The sequence below is a fragment of the Lissotriton helveticus genome, chromosome 11, assembly GCF_964261635.1.
Source record: "Lissotriton helveticus chromosome 11, aLisHel1.1, whole genome shotgun sequence".
Classification (NCBI taxonomy): domain Eukaryota; kingdom Metazoa; phylum Chordata; class Amphibia; order Caudata; family Salamandridae; genus Lissotriton; species Lissotriton helveticus.
Window position 1 is genome coordinate 799,754,679 of NC_136072.1, and position 24,044 is coordinate 799,778,722.

The 24,044-nt window shown below is 44.1% G+C and overlaps 1 protein-coding gene across 4 annotated transcripts in view; it reads right to left on the reverse strand.

Annotated features, from left to right (window-relative positions):
- The window catches only part of LOC144791964 (protein transport protein Sec24C-like), a 336,072-nt gene that overhangs the window by 173,056 nt on the left and 138,972 nt on the right, over window positions 1-24,044 (reverse strand). For 2 of the 4 annotated variants that reach the window (XM_078666819.1, XM_078666820.1), the window contains 3 exons: window positions 10,437-10,566; window positions 2,046-2,351; window positions 1,000-1,145 (listed from right to left, as the gene is read on the reverse strand). In XM_078666819.1, coding sequence (XP_078522945.1) covers window positions 1,000-1,145; window positions 2,046-2,351; window positions 10,437-10,566 — 582 coding nt within the window. Of the gene's footprint in view, window positions 1-999; window positions 1,146-2,045; window positions 2,352-10,436; window positions 10,567-19,619; window positions 19,775-24,044 lie in introns of those variants that run through there. The other 2 variants (XM_078666822.1, XM_078666821.1) reach the window with 2 other exon arrangements.

A 24,044-nucleotide genomic window follows, 5' to 3' on the forward strand; every position in this document is an offset into this window, starting at 1 on the left:
ATGACGGTCCACATCGTTCCTGTCTAGAGAAGTACAGACCTACAGCCAAAGATCTCCACCAATCAAGCCCTCTCAACGACCGCTAGACTGGGACTCTGACCGATTCCTATCGACCAGTCACAGGATTTAGCCTTTATGTATTAGTCCTGATTGCCATACAGATCAGTCTGCTCATGACTTCATGGTTGCTCATTCCCTAGGAAATCTTGAGACAAACTCTCCCTAATCTCTTTCCTGGGTCCTCTTAAAATTGCTGTAACTTCACTAGGGTTTCTTCCAAGGATTTTAGGCTGTTTCCCCTTCATCAAATGATCACTCAAATACTCAATAGATGTGTTTCAAATCACAGTGAGAGCGGCAATCAGATTAAGTCACGGCAGCCAAAGTAGTAACCCAATGCCACAAGCACGAGCACAAATACTCATATTCAAGAAACATCAGTAGTTGAACAACAATACAGAATACTATTCAAAACATGCTGAATCACACACAAAATCATGAATGGCCAAAAGACCTATAAGACACAAAAACCCATACCCACTGAACAACTCCGAATGACAGCTATCTAAAAATGGAGCTTCCTCCTCCACTGTTCATGATAACTAACTGGAAAAATATATGCTCAGTTCTGGTACCAGTAATTTATGACTCCTTTTCAATATCCTCAAGAAAGAGCTAAAATTGGTTTGCTTTTTAAAACTTCAAACCCCTTCTCTTCCACAACTACTAATAAAGCACACAAAAACAAATTTCACATCTAAAATCTCACAGGTTTTCAGAGACTCACTAGATGTAAAAATGGGGTCTAGTGAGAAGAATATGAAGGCTGAAATGTTGCTTGTACTGTGCAGTTTGTTGGCAAATGTAACAGAACATATTTTTGTGTATGGAGCTCCGTACACTGACCATCGCTGTGCTTGGATGTTCTTTCTCATGTTATAATAGCTCCTTGAGTCATTCAGCCTTTCACAAGGTGCCCCAATCAGAGATAAAACTCACAAGTGCTTTCACCTGAGGTGGTGTAGTTGTCGGTGTTTGCTCCGCTGGTTCCAGGAAGGGAAGCGAAGGGCCGGGATTGGGGTATGTGGACAGTCTACGTGGGCCCTCGATCCTTGGCAGCCCACCAGCATCCCAATTGGGAAGATCTGCAAACAAACCGAAACAAGGCAGAGCTAAATGACCATCAATGCAATTTAAGGGACTCCCATACCAACAAATCATCATGTCCATCAAAGGGACTAAGGATCATAGAAGTCAAAGAGATCATCACTAAAGCATGCTAACATGGCAGTCAATAGGTCCACAACAGACCTAGCTCATCATAGCAGCATTTAGAGGCCAGAGTCACACCATCAAGGCATAGCATTCAAACAAACCACAGCCTTGTCACTAAAGCATAGCAGGAGAAGGGACCAAACCCCCAGGCTCTCATCGTGGCTTGCAAGGGGACCTCTGCTCATATCATCACATGATAGACACATGTGCAACCACAACCTAATATTCTATCATGAGTCTGTACCCAACATGGGCCTGTCTACCTGAAGGGCATCCCAGCAAAAATATGAGACAGGGAGAGGAGAAATTTCTTCCTAAAGTCCAAGATAAGTGTTTGAGCCACTGGCCAGGCTTTACTGGAGACTGATATTTCTTATATGAGAACACACCACAAGTGCTGCTTCAGGAGAAGGTTCTCTGAAGTTCCATTGTAAGACTGACACACCAGGTTCTTCTTTCCAAAGTGTTGCTGTAGATTAACATACATAAGAGCTATCAACTTATTAACAAGGCAGAGAACAAATCAGAGTTTGGACAATGTATTGCCATCACTTTCCAAAGCACTGATCTGTTATTTGCTTCTGGGCTAGTGATTTAACATGTGAGAGCACACTGAGCATATCACTTTTTATCGGTGTCCCTTAATGTAGAGGAGTAATCTATTTTAAAGGGTCACATTTGCGGAACCATCATCTTTAGACATGCCTGGATGGAAGACATAGCTGTAAGAAATTAGCAACACACCCACCTTTCCCCAGCACGCCACGTACCGTTAGTGTATGCACAGCGACCCAGGAGAGCCTTCTGCTCCACCTGTGAATGAACCGGCCAGGGTGGAGCTGAAGATTGTGGGTATGGCCAGGTGTCGATTGCTGGAGGGTAAGCATAGGCGGGATGGGGATCAAGGGAAGACAGAGCTGTTGGGTCAGAGAAAGATGAGGTGAATGGAGAGGAGTAGGAAAATGATGGGCAAAAAGCAGGAGAGGTGGTGACATCCCGCCATGGGCATGGCGACACAGTCCCACCATGTGTCCACATATTGCAAGTCCTGTCCTGGAGACACTGGGGAGATTGCACTGTAAAATAAATAGAGAAGTGTTTAGTCAGCAGTAGGAAGAAGTACATAATTATAAAAATGCTTACATGACTACATATTACAGAAAAATTGTTCCCCTCTTTTTCAGGCCCAGAAAAACATTCATAAATTAAACATGCATATTTCCTGGTAACTTATGGGAGAAAAATACATTTTTATGTACTTGATATTGTGTGTCTCCAAAGCTAATAAATTTCACATTTTCTGACAACACTATATTGATCAAAATGACAGTGGCGTAACGATAATTGAGGGGGCCCCCCTGCCAGGTACGTGGAGGGGCCCCCTCCGGACTCTATTAGGAGCTCTCAGGCCGAAGTGCAGTGCTGAGGGGCCCCCTTGAGCTTGAGGGCCCCCCGCACCGCAGGGGATGCGTGGGCCTGTGTTACGCCCCTTGCAAAATGATCAACTACCCTTCATATATTGCTTCATGAAGGTCACACTAATTTCTCCAGTACAGGATCTTTCATAGATTTACATGCTTGAATCATTCCTTGTCGTCAAGTTGAGTCCTGTGGTATATTTAGAATTGAGTACTTTATGATACATTGCTGGTATGGTATAAAATTATTGATGTTATTATCTATTGACATCATTATAAAAAGAACCAAACTTCAGCCAATCAAAATTCAAGCACCCTGATCGCTATTACCCTCAGAGGCTACCATACTCTCGCTGCTCAGTTTACTTCAAGAAAACCTGAAAATCTTCAACTATTTTCACTGCTCAACTAGACTGCTTGAAAGTAATTCCTACCACTATTTGATTTCAAATCTGACGACAACTGTACTTACTTCCTACATCCTTCTCAAAAGGTGACGGGCTGTAAGATCTGCTGAACCTTTTCCTTAAAAAGCTTGAAGGACAGAGTGGGTAGATTATTACTCTGGCTTCAGAAAATCAAAGCAAAATAAACTCTGCCTTTGGGGAATGACAGTGAGGGTACCTCCGAAGCTAGCAAAAAGGCTCACTAAGCTTACGGTTATGCAATCAGGGTCCTACTCATAAGGCGGGATACCATCTGGATCCAATTTTGTTCAATCTTTGCTATGACTGTAGAACTCCTGCGCTTCAGTTAGACTCAACAGCTCAGGATATCAGACTCTCTGTAACCAATCCAGAGCTACTAGAATAACTTGAGCCCAGTCATGCCTGATCACCTTGAGAACTCTGGAGAGAAGTGGTATTGGTGTAAAGGTGTACAGGAGACCGGAGTTCCACTCGAGACAAAAGCGGCTCCAAGTGAGAGCTGCTTTGGAAACTCCTGCGCTCAAAACTGCTGACATTGCCCATTCTCAGTGGTGGCGAACCGATCTAATCAAGGATTTCCCCACTTTTGAAAGAGGTCTTGCATCACCTCATGATCCACTAGACATCAACAGCTGAGCTTGCCCACACTGACAATTAGAGAGCCCGCCAGGTGAAGAAACGCTAGAGATATGGCCTCGTGTTCCAGCCACGTCCAAAGGTGCTGTGTCTCTTGACAGAGAATCCATGACCCCAACCCACCCTGTTTGTTACAATACCACATGACAGTGGTGTTGTCCATGAACACTTGTACCAGCCTTCCCCTCACTGAAGGAAGAAAGGTTTTCAATGCAAAACGTATTGCCAGAAGTGGCAACAGGTTAATTTGGAGCCCGGATTCCACAGGGAGACTACAGTCCTCGGATATCCATCTCTCCCAGGTGGTGTCCCCAGGTCAATGGCAGAACCGGCATCGGATGACGCCCGCCCAGCTTCGTGTCGGAGTTGGGAATGATGATGGTTGCAGCGACACTGCTGGGTATCAGTGGCGCTGGAGGCGTCAGCACTGGAGCGAGCACCGGGGAAGGTGGATGTTGCCCAACTGGCACCGCTCCTTATCTATCACTGGATCCCTGGACCCCAAATGGTGCTGAGGGAAATCTTGCCAACGGAAAACCAGATGGGGCCCATCCTGGACCGGTGGCATCGAGCCACCCAAAGATGAGGTACATGGCCTCATAAAATTCTTTTAGCTGAATGGGTTTTGTTCCAGCTTCTGGAAATTCAAGGGGCATGGAGTTAGGCCACTAGCTCCTATAGCCCTGCAAGTTATACAAAGACTAGCGCAGCGAAGTCTACCTCTTTGGCTTATGTTTCTTGAGGGAATTACTTGATTTTCCCGACGGCTTGGAGTGGCATAATGATCGCTGGGTGTTGCTCGTGAATGATCTTGGGACCTTCCCAGCGACCGAGATCTGGAACATTGCGGGGTCGATTGGCATCAGGCGGCAATGAGCTTGAGGGACTGCTCTCTCAAAGCCTTTGGATACATGGTGCAGCAATCCTCGCTTGTTTTGGTGTCTTAGTCACGCTCCAAACATCAAAGGCAAAACAAATGCTGGTCCGTCACCGGCATCTGGTATTGACAGGCGTCGTCTGGTTTAAAACCTGTATTTTTGGTGGACATCCTGATACCAGGAGACGAAGTCTAAAAAAAACCCCAAAAACAGGTCAGACAAAAAAGTAGTTGGAGGTAGCTCTCTCTGGATCTGCGCTGACTGGCGCAGAAAGAAGAGAACTGACGTCAGAGTCATGGGGTGGTACCTATATAGGCACCCTGCATGTCACTTTCGGTGCATATGACACTAACGACACCACGTGGAGGTGAATGACGCCACCTACCAGCACGTAGTGGTACTGCTCATCTAAAGTTTCCGGATCAACTCTGATGCATGGGGAATATTCTATGGTAAGGAATCTGCGGCTAGAAGTCCCTATCAGATACAGAATTTCTTAAATAAATAATGCAGGTTCCATGAGCTTTGGTTAAACATGTAAGGCTTATGTTGGCTGATTACTATAAAAGATTCCCAAAGCCTTTGAAAACAAAATCACCAAAGTATCCAACTTTACCACCACATTTGCCAGTAGCACAGACAAAAACACCTACCACTTGTAGTCCACATATTGTGCCATTGCTTCTAAGTCCAAGATAACAGAAACCATCGGTCAAGGCCTGCATTACCTGCAGCGGGCATTGACATCTACTCAGATGATGATCATGAAGATGGAGAAGTACCAGATGACTAGGATATTGGTTCAGAATGGGAACATTCTTTGGCTGCTGTTTCCCCACCATGACCAGCAGACTCCCCGCCAAACAACACCATAGGCTTTCATAATTTTTTTTACCAGTTCCAGTCAATCAATCAGATTGTTCCTATTATGATTTCAAAGAGTCGGCTAGGAAATCTGTGAAAGCCATTCCTAGAGTGGACTTAATTTGGACTGACAGCATAAGTGTCTGCAGTTCTCCCTCGTCTAGATAAAAAAATGTAAGCCCTCGGACAATTCACCCACTTTTCAAAAAGGTCATCCTAGGGCCAACTCCGTAGTAATACAAGCTGAGCAAAGAAAATTGTAGGATCCAAGTGCACCCTGTTCTACTCACCAGATATGGAAGGGAGGTATTTGAACAACATTGGGAAGAGATTATGGGCCATGGTGGCAACTTCAGTGAGGGTGGCCAATTCCTTGGTGATCCTAAATTATTATAACAGGCAGATGTGGTCGTACATGACATTTGGCCGTAAGACAAAAGACCTGAAGCCACGAACATTCTGCACTGGGGGAAACACGCTTCATCTGAGATGATAGACTGTGCCATTGATATACTATCTTTTGGGTTCAGACAGCTAACAGGTGCTGCTTTCTCCAAAGGCAGGGCTGGCTGAAGTCAGCATCTTTCAGGCCAGAGGTCCAGAGTAAGATCTTGGACATGCCCTATGACGGAGAGGAACTCTTTGGCAAGCATGACGATGATGCTATGTATACACTGACACAGAAATATTGCTTGGAATCCTCTAGCATAAACACCAGTCCTTTCGGGGCGAGAGGCTGGAGTCAATTTACATTCAGAATAAGATATCAATTTTATTGATATCAACCCTATCAACACCCTAAACAAGCCTACTGGCAACAATATGCACAACAGCAGATTAGGGCTCCTCCACCAGCCTCTTACACAAAACAAGTTCCAGAGTAAGAAAGCAATGGCCTCAAAATAGGAACTCTGTTAGAAGACAGTGATGTGCCAAAGTTGCCAGCCACAAACATGTCTTCCTCAAGTACTGTTGGAGGTCGAATCACCAATTTTCACAGAAGCTGGAGAGTGTGACTAAATACTGTTGGGTTTTAGACCTAACATATGGTCATACCTTGGAATTTTTCAAAGACCTTCGTATACACCACCTCAAAGGAGATTCCAGCTCCACCTTTGTCTGTTACAACAGGAGATTCTAACCATGCTAAACAAGGGAGCTATAGAAGTAGTGCTCTTTGCCCATTCATTTGAATTTAATTTAAAAACAAGAAACCCTTAATCTTACCGCAATGCCCCCTTTCTAATCCAACATAAACCCTAGCCTATACTTATTTTTGTATGAGATAAATACAATTAGATTAAACCAAATAGAATATATATGTATATATATATATATATATATATATATATATATATATATATATATATATATATATATATGTTCCAAGATGCTCTGCAGGAGACTTTGAGGCAAGCCGGAAATGTACCGCAATCGGCCACAACACCCAAGAAGAAGGAGCGGACAGCTCTGAAACGCGTCGGTGAAAGGCTGTTAATCACGGATGAAATGCTACCTTCAAAAAAGCAATAAAGGATACGTGCATACCTGCTGTTGTGGAGTGCTTCTTTGCTGCAGAGCATCATGGAACACAAAAATAACGCGACGGCTTCGGTCGCGAAAGGAGCACCGCCCAGCTAATTGGGAAGGAGTTTTGGAGAAGTGGGACTGTTTCAGCAGGAACCTTTCCAGTTGTAAAGACGGCGCAGCAGCGCTTTACACTATGAAGGCAGCAGATCATACCGGGGCACACTGGAGTGCCTTAAGCCACAATGAATGCACTAATCACTGTTGACCTTTTTATAAATGATGGCGAGTTTGCGGCACCCACTTTGGGTTATACTGGCAACTACTAAAACCACAAGTCCCATACTGCATAGGCGCTACCAAGCGGATCGTGACTACTTAAGACACGTGAGCAGGAGACTGAGGCAAGCCGGAAATGTACCGCAATCGGCCACAACACCCAAGAAGAAGGAGCGGACAGCTCTGAAACGCGTCGGTGAAAGGCTGTTAATCACGGATGAAATGCTACCTTCAAAAAAGCAATAAAGGATGCGTGCATACCTGCTGTTGTGGAGTGCTTCTTTGCTGCAGAGCATCTTGGAACACACATATATATATTTTTTTAAGATATGGAAACCTTGACTTAACCCTAATGCTAATTCTCCCCATAGCCACTGTTAGATCATCACTAAGTTATTGTGAAAAGAGGTAATGGTATTGTCGAGTTAACCTGACAGGGTAAAGATCAGACATGGTAATGTAGGGAAAGTAATGGTACGCCTCGACCGGCATGGCCAGGATCTAAGTGTATCAACACATGCCTTATAATCGCCCCTAAACATGTATAGGTTTTGGGACCTCTTAATGTCTAGTGGTGTTTGGTATATCAGAGGGCTAGAACATGCTATATTTGATCCTCAGAGGGTAGGCACCTAACCAGAACAAGATACTGAACCCAAAGCTGGAGGAAAAAATCATTCTTATGTGGGTCTGGGAGTATGGAACTCCCGCTTGACCTTCACACTTTTTGGCCCCGCCGCAGAGGTACTTTGACATTTCTCTGTGATTATGTGTAATTGTTATATTTTTGCCATGCAAAGTATGATTTGATATTCAACTTATTTAACTACCTTACAACTGAGGGTTTCTTTACGATATCTAAGGGGCAGATTAGAAAAATGGGAGAAAACTCAATCTATGCCCTCCTTGTAACATAAAGACCAAGCAACCACATCGAACATCCGTGTTTCATATTCAAATATAGTGACTTAAATATCGATCTCACCCCATAAGAGTGGCAAAAACACGGGTCAATCTCGATATCCACTTGTTTCGTCTGGAGATAAGTTTTATGGCAAATAGTCCATTTTCTTTTTTTTTATATATATTTTTTTATTGACAATACATGAGTCCACAACATACGAAAGAAAAAGTAAGTACATACGTCATAATCCTGTATCCAGCGGACAAAGCAAAATCATCACATTACACATTGCATAGAATTCTACAGAGATAAAGTAACTTTCAACATGTAGCAGGTATATTTATCAAAGGGCATTACATATCCATATCCAAATAAGATAGAACTGGACCCCAGATCAGCCGGCCCGTTTCCACCTACCTTTAAGAGCATATAGGCTATACTCTATATTGAACTTTGCCAAAAACCTAGCCCTCCACGCATCGAAGGATGGGGCATCCTTGTGTAACCAACATGAAGCGATACACAGTCTTAGCACCGCTGAGGCTAAAAAGATTAAATACATAGCGTTCCTGGGTACATTTCTGCATTTCCACTCATCTCTACACCCAACAAATTCTGCATAGGTGATAGGTCTATAGGAACTCCCATAATCGCTGTTAAAAATTTATCTACATGCTCCTGTAGTTTATTTAATTGCGGACATGTACAGAAAATGTGCACTACATCTGCATCTGGGTTGCCGCAACAAAAACATTTCCCCTCCTGTCCTCCGGCCCATTTAGCGATTTTGCTAGGTGTAAGATACAGATAGAATATAGTTTTGTAGTGTTGAGCAGATAAATTAGCAGACATAAATAATCGGCTAGCTAATTCAATGGAAGTCTCCAGATGTATATCAGAGCAGCCGAGCCTGCTCTCCCATTTACGGATGTGTTCATCCAAATCATTAGGTTTGGTTTCTAACATAAGAGTATACAATGCCCCAATTCTTGCTGCCTTTCTAATAGCCTCTATAAGGGGGTGAGTCTGTATGTTCCAGCGGGCTTTAAACAAAAAGTCTCTAATTTGTAAGTATTTTAAAAAATCCGCCCGTGGAACATGATATTGCGCATTAATCTGATCAAACGATTTAAGTCCCCCTTCCGTATACAGATCCCCGACAATTCTTATACCTTTGCTCCGCCAATTATGAACAGTCCTATCCCAAAATACACTCGGAAAAAAGGGAGTGGCTGTTAATGGGGTATACCAAGAGACTTTTTCTACCACAAACATTTTCTTAATAGCTTTCCACACTTTCCAAGCAGCTATCACGATCTTAAATCTTGTGCGCTTGTAGTAACTCCAATCTAAGCTTATGAACAGACAACTTTTTGCATCAGATCCCAACAGCATCTGGTATATAGAAGGAGACTCAGCGGCCTCTTTTGGGGCTACCCACGTAAGCAATATGTTCATATGCTGAAGCATACATGCGTAATAATAAAGGGTAAAATCCGGCACGGCCCCCCCCCCCCCAACAGCTCTAGGTAGTACCATGTATCGCATTGCTCTGCGGGCTTTCCCGCGTGCCCATATGAAATTCATACACAGAGACTGGAATTGTGCCAAATGAGTGCGAGCCACCTCCAATGGAACACATCAAAAAAAAAATGATATTTTTGGCAAGAACATCATCTTCAAAACATTGCATCTGCCAACTAGTGACAGATGCAAGCATTCACAATGATCTAATTGCCTACGGACCCCATGAATCAACTTCCGCCAGTTAGCCTCAACCAACGCGGATGCCGAACTTCTAATTAAGACTCCCAAATACGTTACCTCCGGCAATACCCTTAGGTCATTAAAACCACCCACATTGTGGTACAAAATTTGTGTTTTAGCGGTGTTTAACTTATAGCCTGACACATTTCCGTATTCTATGGCGAGATGTTCTATTTCCTGCATTGCTGCCACAGGGAAATAGTCCATTTTCAGTGAGTATTTCTCATGAGAATTCTGCTGCTATAAAGAGGTCTTTCATTATTACACAATACGGCCATCTTGCTGTAATCATTGTATCTTTTATCTGGGTATTTGAAGGTAGGAAATGCCATACCAAATAAGGCGAGTCTCAGTAACTAGAATCAATTTAGGGATGCTCAGATGGCTACATGAGTGCCCCCAATCACTTAGACTAGAATGTCAACCTTGCATGGAAGGAAGAGAAAGAAGGACGTCATACCATAAGCTGGGTTGGGGTGCAGGGCGTATGCTGCAGGAGAGGATGGGACTCCTCCAGGGTCATGGGCGATTAGGGACCCTCGGTCTGGGAGCCAATAGGGAGAGCCGTACAGGCCGGTGTGCAACATTCCCTGCAAGAGAAAAATGGGACACATCAAGTCAACCTTTTTTTTTTTTAATTTTTTTTATTGAAGTCAAGGCTTGTCAAACATGAACATTTACATATTGCAGCATTATATCATAGCAAAAAACCAAACAATGAAAATCTGTTTTAACACAATGAATCGCTAACGAGTCACTATCCCACATCACGTACTTGTTATACATTTCATACAAAAGAGTTAGCCAGGTACAAATATACAAATATCCCAATGAAAAGCCCCCTGTAAACATTCACCCAATAAATATATAAATAGACAATTAACGAGGTCTAAAATCTCATACCCCCCTCCACCATATAACAAGCAACTGTGGCCACTCCCTCTGCTTTAATCAAAGCTCGAACCCCATGTTTTATTAAATTTCTTACGTCACCCATTTGTTGCTGCGTAGGTATATTCACTTTTCTTCACCCTTCTCATCTTCTGCCCCCATTCCAAGGCTGACGGAATTGAGTCGGAACGCCAATTTTGCAGAACCAGTGACCTAGCAATTGCCATAGCTATGTACAAAAATCTAGTCACTGAATCTGCAAAAGGGAGATCCGGATCAAAGCCAAATAAAATTAACCTGTCATTTACTTCCAACTGTAAATCACATTCCTTTTCGAGATACTTAAATACCTCTACCCAATACACATTAATCTTTGGACAGCAGAGCATGATATGTGACCAATTGGCAACAGGATAATTCAAACATCGGAAGCATTGAGAAGACTGATTGGGGTACATCTTTGCGAGGGCAACTGGGGTTCGATACAGCAGCCATTTACTAAAAAATAACATCCTGCGCCAGTTTGCCCCTCTTAAAGAGCAAAAATTTAACCTGTTGATAGTGGTCCAAATATGGGGGAGATTTAACAATTTTCCTGCTCTGACCATTTCCTTAAAGCTTTAGATTCAACATCCACCCCCCTTACAGAGGTCAAATATTTCTTCCAGGCACCAGGCTTCCTGTCTGATACCTTAACTAAAAGATCCTCCACCAACTGATTTTGAACCAAAGAGGAGATGACACTTGTTTCAGAAAGATATTTAAATAAAGTGCCATAAGAGTTCATTAGAATAAAATCCTTGGTCAATGATTGGCGCATATCTACTTTGGACACCTAGTTACCATCCTGTATAAAATCAACATTTTTAACATACCCCGCTTCCGCCCATTTTGCGGCCAGGTATCTGGGTTGTCTAACACCTATAAGGGGGAGGATTTCTTCTAACACGGAAGCAGAGTTAATTGCCGGAATGGAATATTTTTTAAAGAATGCCTGCCTTCTTTTAAAAAGCCATTGCAAGCTCTTGTAGCGAACCAGCTTTGGAGATCTAAACATTAACAAGGGAGAATAAATTTGGCTGCCCTGACACATAAGATTGATAAAAAAGTTGGTAAAAAAATGTATTTGTGGTGCAGGCTTGAATCTCGATAAATATTGTGCAAAGTACGCATCATAGTAGCTTTTAAGATTGGGAAGTGCTAAACCACCCTGATCCAAGTCTTCATATAAAGTGCTAAGTGCTAGACGTGGGATCTTTTTTGCCCAAATAAAGGCTATAAACATTAACTCAGCCTGAGAAAAGAAAGAGCTTGATAAGGTGCACGGAATTGAGGCAAACAGGAAATTAAATAACGGTAAAACAGACATTTTAATCAGAGCCACACGTCCCATTATAGACAAAGGAAGTAAGTTCCATCGGGAAAACAGCCCTTTAACTTTCTTTATTAGGGGAACAAAGTTTAATTTATATAGATCATCAATTAGATTGGAGAAAAATATTCCCAAATATATCTTTGCGTTAGAGTTAACAGAGCCCCGAATATCAGGGTGTAAATTTATATTGTCACTCCCACACTGTATAACTTCCGTCTTGCCTTTATTTATTCAATATCCCCCTAGAGCTTCAAAGTCCTCAAACAACTTGAAGACCTTGGATTGCACCTCCACTGTTGGCTCAATTAAGAGCAAGATGTCATCTGCGTACAGCTTTATTTTGGGCATTGCTGTGATTGGAGGACGAATATCGACCCAGTTCCGAATAGCTGTTGCTAGGGGTTCAATAAAGGAAGAGAATAGCACCGGCGATAAAGGGCACCCTTGCCTTGTGCCTCACTTAATTTTAATAGATCCTACCACTTCCGAATTGATAATTATATTAGCCACTGCATTCTTATATAGGCTCTGAATTAAAAGTATCAATGACCATGGGATATTAAAAGAGTGCAAAATCATAAATAATGTCTCCCAGACCACAAGGTCAAAGGTCTTTTCTGTGTCAATAAGACTAGAGCCGGAATCTTCTGACCCTCAAAGTAATCCAGGGCTTCTCCAAGAAAGTGGGTGTTAGTGTCCAATTGTCTATCAGCCAGAAACCCGTTCTCGAAACTGTGCTGCGAATCTATTGAACCTACAAGATAAAAGTTTTGAATGATTTATAGTCCGAATTCAGCAGTGTGATCGGATGATACGAGCTAGGATCGATCTTATCCTTACCCTTCTTTGGGAAACTAACGATGTTCCCCTGCCTAAAAGATTCTGGTACTGACCATCCTTCTAATAAAAAAATTAATCAGGGCTAAAAAAAAGTCTGATAGTGCCCTAGAAAAGACCTTAAAAAATTCTGTGGGTAGTCCGTCTGGACCACAGGCCTTGCCATTCGCCAGACTTTTTACAACTTCCTCCAGCTCTATCGAGGAAAAAGAGCTCGCCATAGATTGATTATCTATTTCAGACAGAGTTGAAGATGGATTTTCCTGAAGGAATTTAGCAAGTAATTGGTCATCAACCCTTTGTAATTTACCATAGATAGAATCGTAATGGGCCATCATGATGTCCCCAATTATCCCGGGATCTTCTGTGGGTACTGCTGTTAAAGGGCATTTTAATGCTTTAATTTGATTTGCTGCAGCCTGCTCTTTGGCCTGCCACGTCAATAGCCTACCTGTGAAATTACTTTCCTCATACACCTTCTGTTGAAAGCGTTGAAAAAAGATCTCACTTTGGATGCTATAGGCAGAGCAGAGCTCACGTTTGGCCTGATCAAGAAGTTTTTTATTAGAGACAGAGGGATCTTTCAAAAATATCTCATTGAGGCCATGGATCTTGTCTTCATGCTGTAACTTCTCCAGCCTAGCTTTCTTTGATATGGCTGCGTCTTTGCCTATTATTAGCCTGCGCACAAATGCTTTGAGTGAATCCCAAACTATATGTGATGCAGCAGAAAGACTGTTCTGATTTAAACATTGTCTGATCTCTGAATCCATAAACTTTACCCACTCTTTATCATTTAGATACTGCTTATTGAAAACCCACCGTTTGGGGAGTGTCAATCCTTTCCCCAGATGGATTTCCAATGTCAGCATTGCGTGGTCTGAGAATGCATTAAAGAAAAATTTTTGGTGAGAAAACTCTAACCCCTGGGAAATAAAAAAAAAATCAATACGGGAGGAGGAACAGAACCAACCAGATCCACACGTGTATTTCCTTTGAAATGGAAACTCTAATCGCCATGGATCAAGTCAATTCAACATAGATTCATAATTCTTCAAAACTCAAAAGATCTGGGCTTTGTCTGCCTCTTCCCCTGTACTGTAGAATCTAACTGTGGATCCATCAAAATATTAAAATCTCCTCCTAAAATTAAATCCCCTGATATCCTGATCAGTGCTAGAAAAAGTTCCTCATAGGGTTTCATATTGTCCTCTACCGGTGCATAAAAACTCACAAATGTGAGAGGGCAAGGTTTGGATCTAAACGAAAAGGAGGCCCAGCACCACCTCCCAGATGGATCGCTACCGGAGTTAATATACTCTGCTTGTATATTTTTATTAATAAAAAAACCGGTCCCCCTATGGGATGCTGAAGAAGATGAGAACCCCCTATAACCTGCCCATGATCTAAACATAGAAAATTCAGAGATCTTAATAGTCGAAATATGGGTTTCCTGTAGAAGAATTACCCCTGGATTTTCTGTTTTTACCCATGCTTCAATAGCACGCATCTTTCTCTTGTTATTAAGCCTGTTAACATTAAAAGAAACGACCTTTAAAGTTGACATATTAGCCATACATAAACAGTAGTGACTTTTCTAGCGAAACAGATGAAACAAATAAACAAAAGCAATAGAATATTAACAAACGACCGGCTTAATTTTTTCCCCTTTGCCAACCACTCCCCACCCCCCGAAAAAAGTGGACTTCCCCCCCCCTCCACCACACCTTCCACTTTCCCCTCCCCCAACTCAATTCGGGTGTCATGTTGCTACACCCTGGTACGCTTCACTACCGCCCCCCCCAGCAATGTAAATCACACTTTCTCTTCTGCAACTAACCATCATTTTTCAACCTACTCAACCCAATATTCAATCTCACCCTCACTATATACTAGGCTATGATCAACCATTTTAAGAAACTTTGCTGGGCTCGGGAGCCAACTTGCTCCCTCTAACACCAAAACAGTCAATCTTGACCTTTGACTCCGATATTCAATCATCCCTAATCGATCAGTTAAGCATAAAGTATCTGATCTGGCGCACTAGATTAGTGAACCATATCCACTTTGTCAACCCCTGCATCTTAATAATAAAGTTTAGAGATTAAGCTAATTCCTTGGCTCACCACCACCACGTTAGACCTTTCTATCGTTAGATTCTAAAGAAATGCCCTCCAAAAACCCCTGAGCTTCCTCTACGTCTGTAAACATAAAGAACTTCCCTTTTACTAGAACTCTTAGCTTGGATTGCTGGGCAATTGATGCTTGTGTCCCTTTTGCCTTGAATAGTTGCAGCATTTTAACAAATTCTTTCCTGCGGCGTGCCGTGACAGCTGACATGTCAGAAAAGATACGACATTTTGTAGTCTCATTAACAGCAAATTTCCTTTGTTGTATGGCTTTTGTTAAAACTGCTTCTTTTAGTCGAAAATCGGCAAAATCAATCAGGATCGTGCGTGGAAGTGTCGAGTTGGGGAATGGTTGCACCGGGACACGATGAGCTCTTGTAATCGTGAGGTCCCCTTGGTAGTCCGGCATGACCTTTTGTTTAATAAAGGTACTTACCCAACTCAGAGTCTGAGAGCCTTCCCCCCCCCTCGGGTACTCTAACTAAACGAAGATTAGACCTACGGGAGTGGTTTTCAAATTCTTCCACCTTAGTTTCCAATGTCTGTTTACCTTTGGCCGCTATTTTGACCTCCTTCATGACAGTGGACAACTGATCCTCTAATACCGAGATTCTATCCTCAGCCTCTTGCAGTCTAGTAGGAAAGCTCCCCATTGTGTTCTCAATCTTTTCGAGACGCAGACTGAGGGAGGCCAGTTCCGCTTTCTGTACCTTTTTTAAGTCACAAACTTCCTCTAGGATCAGATTGAGCAGATCTTTAATGCTCATTTGGAAGGCCCCAGTTGTCTCTACCCTTGGATCCGTACTAGCCTCGGAACTTAGATCGGTTTGCAGAGAGAACAAAGCCGTTGGGAGGATTGTACCAGAGGGAGAATCTCTCAACTCCACCTCTTCCACCTCCACCTCCTCCGAGTGATGGGGAGGTGTCTGAACCCCAGCTCTCATAACCGGTCCATGACTCCTCAGAGGATCAGCCTGTTGAACGATACCTTGCTCCTTCCCTGAATTAAATAGATTGACGACAGGGACTCCGTTCCGAATAATTGGAATAGCGGGGATTTCTTTATTGCCAACACTCAGGCTACTTGAAACCTGTATACCGGGAGAAGCCGAGACTGCCGGACAGCTTGCATTTAATAATGGACCTTGGGGCTCTTGAAATGCTTGTGCAATTCTGAAATTCTCTGTTCTCAACACCTCCGCACCAGTGTCGGTGGAATTCTGTACGCTAGATTTAGGGATACAAGGGCCGTGAGGGCTAGGAGATGAAGCCTGTACAGTAGGTATAGTAGGTTACATGAGGACACACATTCGATTTTTTTAGGCACGGGGAGATTAAGTGATTTGCCCAGAATCACAGGTTGTTTTAGCGTCATTACCGAGACTTGAACCCAGTTCCCCAGGTCGAGCGCCCTAGCCGTTACCTAGAGTAGTGCACATGCACTTCCAGCCACAAGAACCATGCATTGCTCAGCTAAGACACATCAACCCTTACCTGCAGTAGGGCACATGCACTACGGGCCACAAGAACCATGCACTGCTCAGCTAAGACACATCAACTTTTACCTGCAGTAGTGCAGATGCACTTCCGGCCACAAGAACCATGCACTGCTCTGCCAAGACACATCAACCCTTACCGTCAGTAGTGCACATGCACTTCCAGCCACAGGAACCATGCACTGCTCTGCTAAGACACATCAACCATTACCTGCAGTAGTACACATGCTCTTCCGGCCACAAGAACCATGCACTGCTCAGCTAAGACACATCAACCGTTACCTGCAGTAGTGCACGTGCACTTCCAGACACAAGAACCATGCACTGCTCTGCCAAGACACATCAACCCTTATCTGCAGTAGTGCACATACAGTTCCGGCCACAAGAACCATGCACTGCTCTGCCAAGGTACATCATCCCTTACCTGGAGTAGTGCACATGCACTTCCTGCCACAAGAACCATGCACTGCTCAGCTAAGACACATCAACCCTTACCTGGAGTAGTGCACATGCACTTCCAGCCACAAGAACCATGCACTGCTCAGCTAAGACACATCAACCCTTACCTGGAGTAGTGCACATGCACTTCCAGCCACAAGAACCATGCACTGCTCAGCTAAGACACATCAACCCTTAACGACAGTAGTGCACATGCACTTCCAGCCACAAGAACCATGCACTGCTCAGCTAAGACACATCAACCCTTATCTGAAGTAGTGCACATACACTTCCGGCCACAAGAACCATACTGCTCTGCCAAGACACATCAACCCTTACCGGCAGTAGTGCACATGCACTTCTGGCCACAAGAACCATACACTCCTCTGCCAAGACGCATCAGCCCTTACCTGCAGTAGTGCACATGCACTCTGGCCGCAAGAACCATGCACTGCTCTGCTAAGACACGTCATTTTTTTTTCTTCAGAGTTTTATATAGCGCGAACTTGACCAGAATCGGGTATCAGAGCGCTTTACATAGCACCGGTTACGTTACATAAGGACACATTCATTTTTGTTAGGCACGGGGAGATTAAGTGATTTGCCCAGAGTCACAGGATGTTTTAGCGTCATTACCGAGACTTGAACCCAGTTCCCCAGGTCCGAGGTCGAGCGCCCTAGCCGTTACCTAGAGTAGTGCACATGCACTTGCAGCCACAAGAACCATGCATTGCTCAGCTAAGACACATCAACCCTTACCTGCAGTAGGGCACATGCACTTGCAGCCACAAGAACCATGCACTGCTCAGCTAAGACACATCAACCCTTACCTGCAGTAGGGCACATGCACTATTGGCCACAAGAACCATGCACTGCTCAGCTAAGACACATCAACCATTACCTGCAGTAGTGCACATGCTCTTCCGGCCACAAGAACCATGCACTGCTGTGCCAAGACACATCAGCCCTTACCTGCAGTAGTGCACATGCACTCTGGCCGCAAGAACCATGCATTGCTCAGCTAAGACACATCAACCCTTACCTGCAGTAGGGCACATTCACTATTGGCCACAAGAACCGTGCACTGCTCAGTTAAGACACATCAGCCTTTACCTGCAGTAGACAGTGCACATGCACTTCCAGCCACAGGAACCATGCACTGCTCAGCTAAGACACATCAACCGTTACCTGCAGTAGTGCATGTGCACTTCCGGCCACAAGAACCATGCACTGCTGTGCCAAGAGTAGACACATCAGCCCTTACCTGCAGTAGTGCACATGCACTCTGGCCGCAAGAAGAACCATGCACTGCTCTGCCAAGACACGTCAACCCTTACCTGCAGTAGAGCACGTGCACTTCCAGCCACACGAACAAAGGACTCTCTGCCAAGACACATCAACCCTTACCTGGAGTAGTGCACGTGCACTTCCGGCCACAAGAACCCTGCACTGATCTGCCAAGACACATCAACCCTTACCTGCAGTAGTGCACAAGCACTTCCAGCCACAAGAACCCTGCACTGATCTGCCAAGACACATCAACCCTTACCTGCAGTAGTGCACAAGCACTTCAAGCCAGACGAACCATTCACTGCTCTGACAATGCACCTCAGACCTGACCTGCGTTTGTCCATGCGATTCTAATACAAGAGTCACGCACAGTTCTGCCTGTGCACAACAGCACATCACTGCACGACTACTCCTGCGAATCCGTTCATAAAGACCATGCAGAGCTCTGCCAATGCACACCAACCCTGACTTCCAGAAGCACACGGTAGTCTACAAACAGGTCTACCAATGCATTCATCATGCAGTGACAAGAGCCCCATATACCGACATCAATGCACCTCATGTCTGAAATGACCATGCTGTTGCAGTTCTAGGAGACACAACTCTTAAACTCCACCTCAATCCTGAACACCAGTTCTCCCTGCAGTACCGGGACCCTCCTACAGCTCTGCATATACAACTCCATCCTGATCGGCACTGGCCCTTGTTGTCCCTAAAGAGACCCCATTCAGTTCTGTCAGTGCAGGTTAATTCATCTTAAAGTAAATCACTCCCTCCTGTTTCAGAACTAAGGCCAACACAGCTCTTCCAATGCACCTCAGTCCTAGCCTGAATCATCCCTGCGTTGCCACTGCTGGAGCCCAGCAGACGCCTGCTGATGCCCCGCTGCCACGACCTGAAGCCCCGCTCATACTCCTACACTGCGGCCCAGACACGGCTCGGCATTGCCTCTCATTCCTGACCTGTGTTACCCCGATGCTCCGGGTCAAGAACCCGCACAGCTCGGCCACAGCACCGGAGTCCTGATTGAAAGGCAGTGCCCCCTGACCTGAAACAACACGGATCCAGACTGTAGCCCTGGCACAAACACCGCTCTGCCAATGCACCTCAGCCTTCACCAGCAGCATCCTTTGCTGTGCTAGGACGGAGACCCACCCCCATCCGTAACAATGCACCTTCATCCTTACCTGTGCCTCGGGCTCTCTGGCTGGCAGATAATGTGGGTGTGTGGGAGGTAGGGCTTTGGGGCGGGTGAAGGGTCTAGGCTCCGGTGATCACAGTCGCTTCCCGCCCATGCCTGTCAGAGGGAACCGAGTGTCGTCTTCTGCCCGCTGCACACAGACCGTGCATCTCCCAGGAACACACACAGCCCTCCCCGCCTCTTATAGCAGCAGCTGCGAGCGCTGCCTCTGAGGGTCCCTCCCCCATTAAAGGCGAGGACGCTTTAAGAGGATGCGAGGCGGACAAAAACACGGACGAGAGCACCTAAATCCGCTGGAATTGGAAACCGGGGGAGGGGGTGGTCGGAGGAGGGTGTTGTTATCGGTGTCACATGCACCGGTTTAGTGGTGAATGTGTACACAAATGTAAAAGCTTCATTAGTGCGTGTGATTGTATGCGCGGGGTCTATTCGTTGCTTCTGTATCCATGCCGCACGCCCTTAATACTACGTATATATAGCTATAAGGTCTTCTCGGAGGTCTCTCTCAAACACAGGCCCCTTGGCGTGCCATTATATATGCATTGTAGGACAAGCAGGCCACACACATGTGTAAAACACTGTGTCGAATGCTGATTTTTTTCTATAATGATGAATATACTGGACCTCAAGTGGATCACCCCCTCCCCTCCCGCAGCAATGGAAATACATTGCAGACAGCGGATCTGAATGTATGGTTGCCATGCTGTTTTTTTATTGCTATTGTTATAAACAAAGGTGTTTAAACATAAACAGAACAAAAGGGGTTTACACTTGTGCACCGAAATGAGTTCACACAAACTAGGACTTGTGAAAGGGTTTCTTGGGTAAAGTGATTCTAGAATGCATTATGTTTGGCATAAAGCAGTGTTTTCTTAAGTCAGATCTTTTCTACTGAGGTAATAACACCTTTGCAGTGTAGTAATAAATGCGTAAATCAGTACAGTTTACAAGTAAACGTTCAAAATATTGTGTTATGTTGTCACATTTACTTTAACTGGAATGGTGTGTGAGTATATATATGCATATGGCTGGGTTCAAACTGGAATGGCATGGTGAGCAAAAAAACGACGGATTTAGGCCCAGATCTCTGTACTGAGGTGAATGTATGACATTGTTCTGCATTCTGTCCATCAACTGTTGTGTTTGCATTTGTCACCCCGAGTGTGACGGGTATGCTCAAACGTGAGTCCCGTGCCCTCCATGCCACTGGAATCAAGCTATCCTGGCTGATGAGGGCTGAAAGCCCGAAACCGGTCCTAGGTTGCTTGTTTCCAGTCCAGGGAGGACCTGGCTTGACAGTTCGGGCTGGACTGTTCCCATGGGGCACAGGGTCAGGACTGATTTGCATATGGCTGGGTTCAAACTGGAATGGCATGGAGAGCAAAAAAACGCTGCAGCCGAAACGCGTCCTGTCCGGTGCGGCCGGATGAAATTGACAAATCTTGATCTTTGTCCGCCCCAGAATGCCATTTCTTTCTTGAGTTTGAAAGATTGCTGGAGCATTTTGACAAGCACTAGCATGGATATATATATATATATATATATATATATATCCAACAATCCTGTCAGATCAGCCGCCACGTTTTCAATCACGCGCTGCCGCCAGCAAACAGGACACGGACCCAGTATCGGTGCTTGAATTATTTATTCCCCAAAAGTCAAATATATATATATATATATATATCAGCAGAAGTTCCCATAGTGGTTGCAGGCAGCAAAAGACACACAGGCACAGACCAGAGCAGCAGGTGAGATGGTGAGTTTATTCACAGCATAAACAGGTCCACATAAAGCGTTTCGGCCGCCGACCTAAAGAACTGAAATCTTCATTCTCAGGGAATACTTACTAATAAAAAAAGAACTTGGCACAGAAGCTGAAAATATGAAAAGACATCTTTATTAAATGTAATAAGTGAGGCCACGTCACACAGAAGCCGTAGCAACGGAATGAGGTAGTCTGAGGAATACAGAAAACAGAGGCCTTTTATATGTTTAGGGTTACAAACTTCAGCATACAAGTAAGGGGCAGTCCTAGCTTTTGCAAGCATGCAAAAAATGCCTAACATTCCTTCTTACACAAGCCGGGACAAACCCATAATAAAAGGACCACAACCCATATCATAAACAGACCATAAAAGAAGGAACAGAAAACAGATAAGAAGCAGAATAAGGTGTGTGTGTGTGCATACCAAACTCTACAATGTCCTGTGCTTTGATCCTCAATCTTGATCAGCTAAAGGGCAGGAACTGGTTTAACAAGGTCAGCTTCAGGCAACAGGGTCAGTTCACTCAGGTCAAACAGGAGTCAGCATGAACTCAAGCTAAGGTCTACATGTCCTTAAAAGACTAGTTTCAGCCACAATCATGGCCTATGTGAGGGCAACAACAAAATGGCTGCCATACACAAAATGGAACCCATGGGTTCAGAATTCACAGAACCTCAGACCCTCCTTTTGCCCTTACATAGGCAACCACTCAGTCTGTATCTGAATCGATGTCAATATTATCCGTTATTCCCTTCACTAAGGCATTATTACTTGAGTTATCTTTCATGGAACGCAAGGGATAGACTTCGTTGGCATAAATGAACATCGTCTGATATGCCCATACAGACCCATTGTAACTAAATGACAGAACCAAATAGGGAATACCTCTATCTGTAGTATGTGGCATAAGACCACACACCCAACAATTAGTGGTGTTCATTACTAACTGGTATTGATGCTGAAACTGTACAAAGGAATTATTCACAAATTCCGACCTTCTAATCTGCTAGTGTTCAGGTAAGATATGAAAAGAATGCAAATAAGTAGTAGTAGGAAAAGACATAGGTTGGGAGGTGGGTGCAGAAGTCAATTGGGTAGTGAAAACAATTCAACCCACAAAAGACAACGTCATGCTTAAAAATACTAGAAAACATGTTATTAGGAACATATGGACAACAGGAGAAAGTAATGACCACTATTACAAACAAAATTATAATTTTTCACAACTCTAAGCAGAAAGCAAATCCTAAAATTATCTAGTAACATTTTTTTTGGCTCCTATGCATTTCAGTAACTTATTATATGTTCAGGTGAAACAGTGGTGATCCTTATTAATGCTCTCAGATGAAAAGGGATACTCTTCCACAGAGAATGGACTTTATTCTGCTTTTACTAAACAGAATACTACTTTAAAACAATGCCAGCAAATCAGCAAAAATTAGTTTCCTAACACCCATTATATGCAATCGCACGGAAACCACTTGTGAAACCAACTGTGCCCAGAGTCCTTTCAAAAGCCTCTCTGGCAGGCTTCTATTGTCCATCAAATCTTCTTTTGTTGTTTTCTTCCGCATGGGCCTCTTCATTCAAGCCTTTCATGTAAATGGTGCTTCTCAGTATCCGTTGGAGTGCCCTCCTGGCAAACACTCATAGCTCATTCGAAAGTCTCAATGTCTCAAAGCAGTGCACCAGTATCTCTCCTCTGCGGCAGACACTACAGATAGCATGATCTTCATTGATCATGAGCACAAATCATCTCGTGCAGACCCGGGACCATTCTCAGACTCCAACACTCATCATTCAGTGTCAGAGGACGCTCAGGCTGCTCTTTCATTTAATAATAGGTACCACAATGTAGTGCCTTTTTCCAATCCTGGATCCTCTGGTGCACTGCCTTTCCGTTGGAGGAAAGAAAATGGGGGGGTGGCCAAAACTCAGGCCAAGGGGCTCAATGGACTGCCTACTGTCAGAGGTTACCAGCACATGACAGGTGAGAAACTAAAAACTTAAAATAACTCGAATCCTTCTCTTTCGCTCTTTTGCACGAAATTCTGGTTCTGTGATGTCCAATGCCGTCTGATGGAGCAAGTTCGATGCTTTGGAGGTCCCATTGATTGCGCGCTGGCAATTGCTTGTCCAGCCTTACTGCTTTCTGGGTGCTGGGACTGTAGCTGACACTGATGGGAATTAGCTTTTCATCAAAGGTCCGCAGGTTATTATGACTTAATCCCGCAGAATCTAGTGACGTAGGAAATGGGACACATTTGTTATTTTCTTTCAATTTAGTACAAAAACAGTTTGTTTTTAACAAGAGGATTGCAAGCAGGTGGCCTGCAATCTGTGAGGGAGTGGCCATACGCCATGAGACAATTCTGGTCTAGAACACACTGTCATTCTCATAGAATACAAAGACAAAGGCAATAAGCAAAACAGTGACTATAATTTCTTCAATTGGGTTTCCATGTGAGAGCATATCCTCTACCATCTAAGGGTAGATAACTATATGAGAATTTTATTTAAATGGATGTCCTCACACATAGTGACATCGTCTAATGGGGTAAACACATTTTTTTCTCTCAATGATTAAGTCTAGGTGTTCCTAAACTCCTTATCTAGAACATCTCAAAAGAGAAATCACATGATAC